Source organism: Natrix helvetica (genome assembly GCF_964273705.1).
Source record: "Natrix helvetica genome assembly, chromosome: 1".
Taxonomy (NCBI): Eukaryota; Metazoa; Chordata; class Lepidosauria; order Squamata; family Natricidae; genus Natrix; species Natrix helvetica.
The window spans coordinates 181,687,839-181,701,447 of NC_138548.1; the positions used below are offsets into that span (position 1 = coordinate 181,687,839).

A 13,609-nucleotide genomic window follows, 5' to 3' on the forward strand; every position below is an offset into this window, starting at 1 on the left:
ATTTAAAAAAATTGAAAAGAAAATTATAAATATGGGTGGGACTCAATGTCTTACCCAGTCTTCTAATATCCTTCTTCGGGTGTAAAAGAAAAAAACAATACTTAAGGAGTTAATAAAGCAAAATAAATAAATCTCCATCGTTCCACCTAGGGATCATAACTGATACAAAGCTATACAGAATTACATTTTATGGGGATTTTCATTACATAAGAATAACAGCACCGTCTGTATATAAAAAGAAATGAACTCTCCATTTCCATCCAAGTATTAGATGTTACACATCATCATAAAATCATAATAAGGAGACCCTCAAGTTGAACCTCTCCACTGGTGAGGCACCAATGATTTTTTTTGTCATTGTTAAAGTAATAGTTAGCTTTCATATAGCTCCCCAATCTACCTCAAAGTGCTAACATGCTAACATCATTAACTATAGAAATATATTAAGTGAATGTTTATGCCCAGAAATCTAATCGTTATTGTTAGACTAGCGTAAAAAGTTACAAGGTTTAAATTAAAAATTATTAACATTTCTAGTATCAGTAAAAGGAAATTGTTCATTATAATGCAATCAAGGTGAATTATAGAATACAATCTTAGAGAATCATTGATACAGCCTCCCCAATGAAAACAAGGATTTTAAAGTAACTTTGAGTAAGTTACTAAAAAGCTTACTTAATAACTTATTTAATATTATGTCTAAGCAAGTATGAACACACAGGTATATACTGTGTGTGTGTGTGTGTGTGTGTGTATGAATCAACAATAGGTGTGGTATAAATTGAATTATAAAATGATGGGGTCCTAAAAGTTAGGGTTATATATATAATCCATATTAAATGAATAAAGCCCACTATAATTTCCATTCTAAATTTTTAATCACAAAATCCTACTATTTAGTTCAACCATCATCAGGAACAGAGAATATTTGAAAACTTGAAAAAAATGAATAAATGTAATTAAAGATTCTGAGTTCAAAAACTGCATTTCTCAAACATGGAAGTGTTTTTCTTTTACTCTCTGTTTCTCTTTTCCTCCAAAACCCTTGGTGATGGCTAGGACTACCATAGCAGGGATGTAGAGAGGAACTGGGCTGAGCAATGAAATAGGATACTCAAAAGCCTATCAATTTTGTCAGCAGATCTGAATCTAAAAACTCAGTCACATGCTCTATGGGCTCCTTGGCACATCCTGTCCTTCTTGTTCCCTTCTTGAGGACAGCTCACTAGAGTAGATGTTTGTTGAGGACAAGAATGCACAACACCTCAGCCTGCTCTGCATCTATTGTAAAGACATCTTCAGATAGTCTTTTCTTGATTGCATCAAAAATAGCATTTTCCATCTTTTGTCAGCAAGAGTGGGGCTATAGAGTCTGCCTGTTTGGCTTCACTGCAGACAAATACCTCTGTTCCAACTAGCTAAGGCATGCTTCTTTCCTTTCTCCCTCTTTTAAATCAAGTGAAATATTGACACTAGTTCTAGTAGCTGCCCTCCTAGTCCATGTGACAGAAGGAATAGGAAAACTTCTACAAATGGATGAAGATGAGGTCAAATAACAGAGGGAGTCAACAGAAAGGGATTGATACAGAATCATAAAAACCACATCCTCAAAGACTTTCCCATGGAAAGAAGTGATGGCTCTATGGGGAGCAGTAGGGAAAGCAGTAAAGAAGCAACCTTGGGGGCACAGATAAACCCCCAAGTGGCCTCAACAGCTCCCAGACTGCTAATGACCACATGACTGCAAAAAATACATAATCATTCCATTTCCCTCCCCCCCCATCCTTTCAGAATTAATCCCTCAATTTCTCCCACCATCCACTCAGTACTGATGAAGCTTCTTGGATGAGAAGTGAAATGACTTCTTCCTCAAGGCAAAAACATAGTCCAGTTGCCTTCTTTAAAAAATCCACTTTTGATATAGTATTTACTAATAGGAAGTCTGTATTTTTAATTAGTTATAAGCTGAATGACCATAGAAATTTTTTAAAAACCCACAAAATAGAAATGAGAATGACATAAAGGTGGCAAGCTTTGTATCACAAGCAAAGTGTGCTGAATATAAATCAAGGCCACCAAGTACATGGATTGCTACAGCAAACAGGTTCTGCACAAACCTACATGGTTTACGAAAGCTGAGGAATAATTTGAAACCTATACAATAATTTCTCAACCTATACAATAATTTCCAGGCCATTTCAGCAGAAGAAACCGGTAACTGAAGCTTGTTTTGTGGGACCTTATTTGGACCCTCAGCCATGAAAAATAAGGGCAGATATTCTGAAACATCTCAACTGCTTATCATTCTTTTACAATTACATGTTAAAAACAAAACCCCACCACTTTTGTTTTCTTGGGTTTTATCTTTCTTAACTATGGGAGCTGTCACTCTTACCAGGTAGACCACACAGGCAACACAAGCAGATAAGCTACTTTTACTTTATTGTAAAGCAACATTAACAGAATCTTACAAATCTGAAAGTACAAGCCGCCCACGATCTCTTTTACAGTCTGAGAAACCACTGTAGGGAAGCCCCTTTCTGAGCATCTAGGTCAGTGGTTCTCAACCTGTGGGTCAGGATCCCTTTGGGGGGGTCGAACGACCCTTTCACAGGGGTCGCCTAAGACCATCAGAAAACACATATTTTTGAAAAAATACAGAAAACATAAAATAATTTTATGGTTGGGGGTCACCACAACATGAGGAACTGTATTAAAGGGTCGCAGCATTAGGAAGGTTGAGACCCACTGGTCTAGGTGCCCTCTCTTATCTGAATGTTCCCTAGACAGCATTCCTCCCTCCTCCCATCTTTTCCATATGCCATTACAGACACTTGCCATCCTTTTTTTAGCCTAATATTTTTCAGCCTCAGCAATTTTAAAGATATGCAGGTTTCAACTCCCAGAATTCCTTAGCCAGCATGCTGACTAGGGAATTCTGGGAGTTGAAATGTGCTCATATTAAAGGTATTGAGAAACACGGGAAAAAGCAAATGCTTTTTCCAGTGGTTTTTATTCCAACTCTGCTCAACCTTTCTGAAGTACAGTAATTTTGACTATACGTATCTCTCTCTCTCTCTCTTTCCCTGAATAAAACAGGCCGAGAAGGGCTTAATCCAGACACGTTACAATAAATCTTTTAAAGGGACGAGTGAGGCTTTACTCCCGGCAAAAAGAAATGCGCCCAATTCGAGCGTTTATTTTATTTGCTGATGTTGGCTTCGCTAGTCGTAAAGCATTCCCAAGTCCTCGGGATGGTCGAGCGATCCAGTAAATAAAGCGAAACGCCGGGCAGCAGTCGCCAGAACAAGAAGTCGACGTTTCCTCGCCTCCTTCCCCGCTCCCCTTCCTCGCGCAGCTGGGCTCCAGCCGCCGAACTAGCAGTTCTTGGCAACATGGCGGTGCAGGAGGGGCGCAGGGAACCTTCTGACGGGCCCCCCTTCTCCGGCTCTCCCGCAACTCCACAGAAAAGGCCTCGAGCCACGGCCGCCAGGTTCGGTCGGCTGAGGGGGTCGCTCTAGCTCGGCCAGGAGAGCTGTCTCTATGCTCGAGGCATCCAGAGGCTGCGTCGACCGGCGTGCGAGGATCGGAGGGGTCCCGGGAAGGAAGGGAGGAAAGGAGGGGAGGAAGAAGGGCGAGTTCGAGCTCAGCAGGCGGGTGGAGCGGAGCAGCAGCAGCAGCAGCTAGGGCGGGGCGGGGCTTCGCGGCGCCCACGGGCCAGGCGCTCAGACTGGCAGTTTAGCAGCGACTCCCCTTTGTGTCTGGACTGAGAAAAGGGGAGCCGCTGCCAGCCAAGCCCAGCTGCCGGAGGGGAGGGGAGGCGACGCGACGTTGAGAATCCCCCAGCACGAAGCCTTCGTGGGCAGGCTTCCTTCAGCCGGAGGGCAGAGGAAGAGCCGGGCAGACGGGCAGCTGACTCCCCCGATGGGGTGGAGGAAACAGGGCAGGGTCGTGAGTGAGTGAGTGAGTGAAGGTGCATGAAGGCGAAAGGGTTGGGCCGCCGCGGGAGCGCTTGTCACGGGTTCCCTCTCGGCTTGGGGCCGTTGGCGAACCGGGCTCTTGGGAGAGAAGGGAAGAGGGTGGAAGAAGTGGGTCTCCCCTCCCCTCTTCCCGCTGGAGCCAAGAAACGAGGGAGGGGGCAGACGGGAAGAAAGTGCATTTTTCCGAGGGCTGCCTAAGAGGAAAGGCCTCTTTGCGTCGGGGCTGCTCGGAGCCAGGAACTGCGAAGCCCTGATTTGCTGCTGCTGCTGCTTCAGAGAGAAACGCCAGGACTTTCAGCCCTTTTCCTTGGTTGGAGTTATTTCCTTTTCCGCGTACTTGCGTGCGTGTGGGTGCGCGTGTAAAGCAAAGTGGACGCCGAGTGTGTTAAATTTAATTCGAGGCTGATGACACATAATGGAGCAATGGGCCTTAAAATTCCCTGTAAAGAAGATGACTTATTTCTAAGTGACAGGAAATAGCCCTTTCTTAAGAAAGATACAGCACAAAGATTTGGATCCTGTTTTCCATATCTTAAATCTTGGCCTTTCCATCTATCTGCATCTGCTCTTTGGTGGTGACAATCGATTATTTTTGTGAGTGTGTGTGTCCTTTTCACCTTTGGATATGATTCATTTGAAACCTGAGTGGTCGTGTGACCCTTTGAAGAGACATGGGAATTAATTTCAATATTACAATAATGACCATCGTCTTAAGAAAAATAACATGTGTGTCGGTTTGAGAAAAACTCATCTTCTGAGGCCAAGCCCTGAACCATGAAGGCAGATTTGCTAAATGGAATAAAAGCTCAAACAGCTCCTCTTATTTACCAATTGCCCTTTCAGACTGGATTGTAAACTGAGAAATTAAGACTCTTGGAAGACAAGATTTCCTCCTGTCAGCATTTTTTAAACTATACACAGCTGGATTCCTCCAAATATGACTGACTTGCTGCAGCACCTTTTACTGGTGCTCTTGTTCTCCAGTGCCACCTTACAACTCAGCATTGCGGCTGGTAAGTAGCCAGTGGGTGTAACATGACAGCATGTTCTGCAAACAGATTAAATTGGATTACTTGGATTTAAACCAGTGGATTTCTGATAAAGTCAATAGGAATAAATGGTGGATTTGAATAATTTGATGTAGTTCTGTGGATCACATCCACATTCTTTTTTTTGCTAAAGGAATGGTGTGTGTTTCAGGGCTTTCAAAAATGCCTTGGAAATTGTTGTGTTCAAAGGTGTGTATTTATCTTGCAGTATTTTAGATGAGCAGTCTGTGTTCATTGACAATATTTTTATTTTAAAATATTTATCAAGATGCATATTTTCAAACAATGTTTCTAAACAAATAAGGTGATTAAAATTGATTAGTTGTGCATAAATCTTTGTTCATAGCCATTGGACATGATCAGTGGTTTTTCCGGATCATTAACATATAAAAATTGTAACAAAATATACTCTAGGCATATTAAATGAATCTGTCAATGTCTAGAATGAAATACCAAGAATGAATCTATGTTCTTATAGTTAAAATATCATGTACATTTTGGCCAATTTTTGTTGGCATGCACTTTGTTAATTGCTAATTATATTTTGGGCATTTTAAAAATAATGGAAATTCTCTTCATATATACTACAGGTGTAATTTTGATTTTGGCATAAGCTGGTCTAGGAAAGAAGATTCATACTTCAAAGTATTGCATCTTCACTTTTTTAATTTCAATATTTCATTCCAGCTATTAAGATGCTTTACATTATTACATATAAACATGGTTTTCATTACAAGAAATGACAGCCTCTTTATTTTCCTCTTACTATTTTAATAGCATATAGAACTGTTATATATGACAAGAGATACTTCTTTGAAAATTTTGCAACAATATTAGAAGGATAATCTTAATGATCTAGTTTAGCTGAAAGTTAGGTTTTAAGAGTTGCAAGCAACTAATATTGTTAAAACCTGGTAAAAATCATATTTTTAAAAATCATATTTTAATCCTCTGTAAATATAAAATAATTAAATATAGACAATTCTTAGCTATTCTTAGTATTTTAATATTAATTGTAATATTAAGCAAGTTGAAGTTCTACTTTCACTAGGTTTTTAAAAATTCTCTTTTTGAAATATACTGAGCTAAAATGATATGGAATATTTGCTTATGTGGAATATTTTGTGTCATTGGGATTTAAAGTTGGTGCCCACTATTCCTATCTCTGCTAATTCTATAGGCTTTTCTGTAAAAACTGGATTTTCAAATCTTACATTTTTATGAAGTGATATAAATAAAATACTTAATTTGGGGAAAAAATTTTTCCTGTCAAATTTGCACAGCATTAGCAAAATGGTAAGATTTGTTTTTGTGATTTCTGTAGTAAATGAACAGATACAATATCCTTGATCTGTTACATATAATTGAAAAAGGGCTACATCAACTGTGTTAACTATTTACTGCCACTATCTATAGAGATATATTACTAAGCTCCGAGTTGGGAAATTTCCAAGCAATTCTTAACAGATACAAGTACTTTCTTTTGAAACTCAGCCAAAACCACCGTTCAGAATAATGATTGACTTTCTACAGAGTAGTTTTAATATGTGTAAATTCACAATTTCTGATACTGAATAATCAATATAGTTTTACAACATCTGAAAATATTTACAGAAGCAATGTAAACAAATTAATTTTTAATTTCAGAATATATATTTAAAACACTTCTATGTTGTTTTTTACTGTCAGGTTGTTTCTAATTCTCAAGTTTACCATATGATAAAAAAAGAAAAAGGGGTTGAGGATTTAAACGGAACTAAAGTTCAGGCAAAAGTTCTTAATTTTCTCAGATTCTTAATGTTCTAAGATGCTTAGAATGCTCAAATGTAATGCAGCCTGATGTTGGAATTGGAGTAATCAACTGGAGTAAAAATAGGTCAAAAATACTGATCTTTCAGATGAGCTAATTGAATGCTCAAAGTTCCTATTCTTTCTTTTTACTGCTTTCTTGAAATTCATAGAAGGAAAAGCCTGATGAAGAGGCCCTGTGATTTAAGTAACCTATCTATTTAAAAAAAAAACTTTTAAAGTGAATGTGCTTTACATGAATAACATCTGCTTTCCTCTGGCCTTACTCTTTTACCCAGATGTATTTTTTTGTTGAAATTTAGCTTTCTGTCTTATTGAATCATATAAATCAATGCATTATGTTCTATATCAATCTTATTTAAAAAATGTATGTATTTAGACATATTTAGGCTTAGATTTATAGCCTATGTTCACTAATATTTCTACTTAGGATAACATAACATAAATGGATATTTTAAATTTGTTAATATATTTGCCAAATATAGATGTTTATATAGTTTATGTTTGAGGAACCAGAAAGAAAAAAAATCAAAAAGTTATTAATTGAATTAAATCTTCAAACTAGAATCCTTACTTGTGAAATACTATTGTTTTTCAATTCCTGGAAATCAATGCAACCATAAACATGTACATTACTATATATTTCTTGCACTAGAGGGACATATTTTCATATTAATACATTTTGCATTTAAAGAATAACACTGGTTATTATCTTTTAAAATTGGGAATATGTACTGCATAAGTCAAGAACATTTGTGGTTTATGTGGTATCTTTGATTTAGAAAAAAAGTGAAAAAGTGTTTTTTTTCAACTCTGAACTTGGAAACCAAGAAGTAGCTTTTGTGTGAATACTAATTTATCCATTTTTCCATAATACATACATTTAAAGTGATGTAACCTTTGTTTTTGATAGCTTGTTTTTTTGTGCATATTATATATTAAAATGTAATGCATCCAGTGACTGACTAAAGTTTAAATTTCAGGTACTTAAGTAATTGAGAAAAGAAAAACCTACGGTTATATATGAAATGAAAATCAGTGTGGGTCTGGAACATTCAGAATGGGTTTTATCTTGGGGGAGAGCAAATCAGACCTCTGCATATTTTTTTCCCCAGAACAAATTTTGAAGTTTTGAATATTACAGTTACAGGACAAGAGTCAAGTTTTAAGCACAGGTAGTTCTTGACTTATGACTGGTCACTTAGTGATTGAAGTTATGACAGACTTCTCCAGAGCTACTTATGACCCGGTTTCAAAATCAGTCCCTCCCTCTCCACCACCCCCTCTCTCCCTCCCTCCCTCCCTCCTTCCCCCCCCTCTCTCTCACACGCACACACACATACAGATTGGTTATAGTTGGCTCATTTAACAAGTACCACATTTGCTTAATGACTGCTGCTAAAATGGTTATAACATCAGGCAGAGTCACTTGGTAAACCACTTACTGACTGTCATCTTATTCCTAGCTCAATTACAGTCATTAGTAAAGCACTACCTTGAAATGAAACACACATTGATTCCTCACTAAGTTTGTCTAGACACCATATATTTGATGCATATGCAAATTTATCAAATATAATTCTTCATGGATCTTGGATCTTTAGACTGAGAGAGTGATTTGTCCAAGGTCACTAAGCAGGATTGCTTGTGATGGGACTAGAACCCACTATCTCCCAGTTTCTAGCCTGACACTTTAACCACTACACCAAAATGGCATATGATACATACCAATGGTTTATGGCAGTTCATTTTAGTTTAAAAATTCTATAATTATTTTCATAGTCATTGGCTAACATTATGTAAATAACAAACCTAAGTGAGTTCACACTCATTTTTCTACCTGTTTAGATGTTGCTTAGGAAGCTTTGGTTTCTATTTCTGACTGCGGTTGTTATTCCATCTGAACACTTGCTCCTTTTTGCACATTGCACCACCTGCAAAGTTGCACATTGCACGTGCCACCCCCTATGGTGGAGATTTCTAGCCCCACCATGGGCCGGTCCCATATTCCAGAGCTGTAGTAGTCACAGGACTGGCTGTTTGGTTATCCTGGAGCAGCTCCTCCAACTAGGTGCACTGGTCTGGCAGCTCCCTTGCAGGCCAGTGCACCCATGTGGAGGAGCTGCTTCAGGATGACCAAACAGCCAGTCCTATGACTACTACAGCTCTGGAATATGGGACTGACTTTCCCACCACTGTCAGCAAGTCACCTTCAGTCTGCCGGTCTTCGTTTTTCTTCATTCAGATTGACCAAGCTTCTTGAGAGAAGGAACACAAAAGAGGTGTCCAGGCTATGTACCTGGACCAGCCACTTTCTCTCAGGCCTCCCACCCAGAGGCCTCGCAGAAGCAGACAGGTAGGCCTGCAAGGTGACTGAGCCTCTCCCCCCAGTGGTGCGTGAAATTTAAAATTATGAATTTAGTGTCCCTGATGTCCAAAAGGTTGGAGACACCTGTTATAAGTTATATTGTGTATATCACCATAAATATAACTATACATTCCAATTCAATTGTTAGTCTGCTAGAACCACTTGTATTTTAGTTGAGAATGGTTTTAATTACCATTTGATCAACCATTTGTCAAGACTGTACAGCAAAAGTTGTTTCATCACATGCATCTAAATCCTTAAAAATTCAATGGTATATTCACTAAGTGGACAGTTTGAAGGGATCAATCTTCTTTTACTGTTTTCTAATGTCATTTCTCAGAGCTATGCACCACTACTAGAAAGGCTGTTATTTTAATTTTTTCTGATCCTTGTTGTCATGGAAATTACTTGTTATTATTACCTTCCTGGGTATGATGAATTTCCTCTTTAATTTTTAGCACACTGCCCATCTTTATCTGTACTTGAGCTCAAGAAAATAGACTGATCATCACCTTAATTTCTTACCATCACTTGTTAGTTCACTTCAGTAATTTGACATCTTTTTAAACTTTCTAACCCTTCTTGCATAATGCATAAGCAGCTTTCTTTGCTAATGAAATATTACCCGAGTGCCTTAAATTATTACTGTTTCAGCTTCCTGTTTTGTTTCTATCATCTCTTCTGTTATAAACATTCTTATAGCATTTGCTCTGTAAATTGAACAGATACACTACAAATATAAATAGTCTCATTCCTTTTCTCTTTCTGAACTAGTCCATTTCCCCAAATTTGATTACTCTTGAACCTTATTCATTATAAATGCTAATTTGAAGAATATTCAGATACTAGCTTTAATATAGTCCACATTTAACATATTAAAGATGAACTCTCCTCTTTGTAATCTTTTGTTTTTTATTTCAATCTTCTGTTAAGTATCTGATTCAATTTCCTTTGATTTTTTTTTCAAAAACTTCCCTATTCATTTGGCAGTGTTATATATAAAATCTTACACAAAACGTGGTATGAGTAATCTGAATAGTGGTTCAATAATTTACAGTCTCTTCAATCTCCCTTCCGTATCTGTCTACTGCTCTTTTTGAATTCATAGATCACACAATCTTCCATGTATGATGATATAGAACATTTAGCTTTTAAAATGCTTGTTCTGTAGTGTTAATGCTGTATGTGACACTTTTTTTATTTGACAACAGTCTGTAATCTGTTGTAATGCAATTCATTTCTAAGTATGTCCCTCTGTACAAATATTTCTTTTCTTTCCTAAAATTAAAGCCAAATCATACTGGTGGTCCTATGATTATTATTTAGGAACCTTTCAAAATTACAATGGTACTGAACAAGGGTGACTTATGACCGGTCCTTGAAGTTGCATCCACTGCAGCATCCCCAAGGTTACATGATCATGATTCAAGCATTTGGGCAGCTGGTTCACAGTTACAATGGTTACAGCATCCCATAGTCACGGGATCACAATTTGCAATTTTCTTTACTGATGTCACATGGAGTTAGTAGAAAATCCAACGGGCTGTTGCAAGTCACTCCTGCAAATTGCTCCTGCCACTTTTTCTTTTTGAGAATCCCCACGTGTATGGGGATATTGTACTCTGAAGGGCTTATCTACCCATACTTCATAGCACCCATCCGCCTGCCTGTACTCTTTAGCACCTGCCTGCTGTTACTCCATTGCATTCGCTTGTACGCCAGCCTGCTTGTTTGGGACACTTTCCAGTGATGTGCTTCTGGATTCCCACCATTTCCCATGTCACGGTCATGTAGGTCCTCATTAAACAAGCTGTGCACTCCTCAATGATGGTAACAGGGACTGCAGGGTTTGCTGTCACTAAGTCATCATGATATATGACTGCATTGCTTAGCAATGCAAATTCCAGAAGCTGTCCTAACTTGAAGACTACTGCCATGAAAACTCCATATGTAAAATTTTTCATATAATTTTTCCATTCTCCTTTATCTTAATTTGTAGATTTGGTTACTATAGCAATGACCACACAGTTGAGAGATCAAATGGTAAGGTTGGGGGATGGATCATCATGGAGAAAATCTGTCACTTTTGTCAGCATTTTTCCCTGTTCATATAGTTTTAAGACAAGTGCTCTAGTCTAGTATAACTTACTTATCCAGATAATATTTAGAGTAATCACTGCAGATATTCTAACATTGGTATTTTTGCTGCAAGCTAAGTAATATATATCTTGGAAGAGTTTGAAAGAATGTAATTCAGTATGCTTTTCATTTGAGTATGCCTACTTTCTCATCTAATTAGAATTTCGTCTCCCCAACTAGATGATTTCTTTAAACCCATCGAATGAAATAATGACTTACTTGTTTCTTCCCCTATTTTGTTGCCAGAAGAGCAAACAATAAGATGAAGATAAACAATTATTTTTCAGCCAGAAGCATAATTTGAATTACAGAAACCATAAAGTAAAAGATCAATTTCAATCAGTTGATTCTCCAGATTACTAGAAAGGTTGAAGTTGGAGTTGATTCTGTTTTGCCAGTTAAGAACTATTAAATGGATCTTGAATTTTCATTGTATTACTTCCTTCTCCTATTTTTGTGCCATTCAGCATTTGCTTTAGATTATTCTTAAATGTATAATATTTGTGCTGATCAGTCCTATCCTGCTCTGTTCCCATAATACAGTCATAGTAGTACAGACGGTTTTAGCTGCTGGCCTGATTAACTTCTGACCAAAAATAAACATTGCAAGACAGTTCTGTAGCATTGACATTGGAGCTACAAAGTGGTATGTTTCCTATGAGCAAAAATTCTCTTGTTCCAATTTCTCAGCTGGCCTCACTCCCATTTGAGATCAAGTCACCATGGCGTTTTAGCCATCAGTAGTGTGCTTTTTCAATTGAGTTATCATTTTCCCCTGCCAATGTGAAAGCAAAGTAACAATGAGCAATAAGACATTAACAAAAAGTAGAATATTTTCACTCAGCTGTTGATTAGCTGGATGGAATGCTGGTGAGTTCATGAAGATTAGTGAACTGTATGAAACGAAACCAGTGAGAACACTTGTAAGACAGCACAAAATGTGTCAGAGGGTGGTTAGACAAAGTCAGTGGCTGTATGGAAATGCTTCACAATTTAATTTTAAATGGATTCACACAGTTGGGATACAGTTTAAGACCATATCCTCAATTCACACTTGAAAAGACCTCATTTTATCCATGTAGTAAAACCTGTGTTCTTTTATTACTTTATACTTCTAAAATTCAACGTTGCTTTTAAAAATAGTGTGATATTACTCTAGTTGGTGTCAGACAACATCAAAAACTGAATAACCAAACAAATGAATAAATGCATAAATGCTGATAACTGGAAATACAGATGCATTCAAATACAGAATATTTAATCAATCTTTTCCAGTGTGTAAATTTGCTGTGTGATATTCATTTAAAATCTTTTTATTCTAGGGATTATGAGAAATAACTTGGTAAATAGTTTTAGTATGTGTGTTTTTATTGTAATATCTCCGTATTTATCTTCTTATGTTGAGGTTCCCATTCTCAGACTTTTGTATTAATTTCCTTATTGATTCCTATTATGATATCTTCCTTTAATATAAAACTTACAATTTTTTCTCTGTTTTGCCAATTAAGAACTACTAAAAGGATTCTGAATTTTCATTGTATTATTATGATCATCTCCCTCTCTATTTTTGTACTATTCAGAAACAAGCACCATATTTGCAAATTATACCCGTTCACTATTAATGATCATATTCACATTAAGTACATACAGGTAGTCCTAGACGTATGACCAGAATTGTGACTGGAACTTTCATTACTATGCAGTGTGGTTGTTCAATGAGTCTCATCTGATTTTACAATCTTTTTGCTGTGTCCTTTAAGCAAATCACGTGGTCATTAAGCAAATCTACTTCCCCATTCGCTTGGAAGCCTCCTGGGAAAGTTGCAAAAGGAGATAATGTGTCCCTGGGACAGTGCAACCATCATAAATGCATGCCCAATTGCCAAGCACCTGAATTTTTATCATGTAATCACGACGCTGTGACAATCATAAGTATGAGGACCTGTCGTAAATCACTTTTTTCAGTGCCATCTTAACTTCAGTCAGTTGCTAAATAAATGATCATGAGCCTGTGCTTGACATTTAGAGTATCATGGATACATTGACAATACATGTACCGTATTTTTCAGAGTATAAGACACGCCCTTTTCCCTCAAAAAAGAGGCTGAAAATCTGGGTGTGTCTTATACACTGAATGCAGCATTTTTTGCCTCCCAAAACCCCACCCCCTTCACCAAAATGGCCGTACATAGCTTTTAGGAGGCTTTCAGAGTGCTCCTGTGGGCTGGAGAGGACAGAAATGAGCAAAAAATGGGCTGTTTTTT

At 37.5% G+C, this 13,609-nt stretch overlaps 1 protein-coding gene across 2 annotated transcripts in view; it reads left to right on the forward strand.

The window, feature by feature from the left end:
• Window positions 1-2,433: 2,433 nt before the first annotated feature.
• Window positions 2,434-13,609, forward strand: part of BMPR2 (bone morphogenetic protein receptor type 2) — an 85,423-nt gene continuing 74,247 nt past the window's right edge. For both annotated transcript variants that reach the window (XM_081938667.1, XM_081938668.1), the window contains exon 1: window positions 2,434-4,993. In XM_081938667.1, coding sequence (XP_081794793.1) covers window positions 4,918-4,993 — 76 coding nt within the window. In that variant the 5' untranslated portion in view covers window positions 2,434-4,917. The remainder of the gene's footprint in view (window positions 4,994-13,609) is intronic.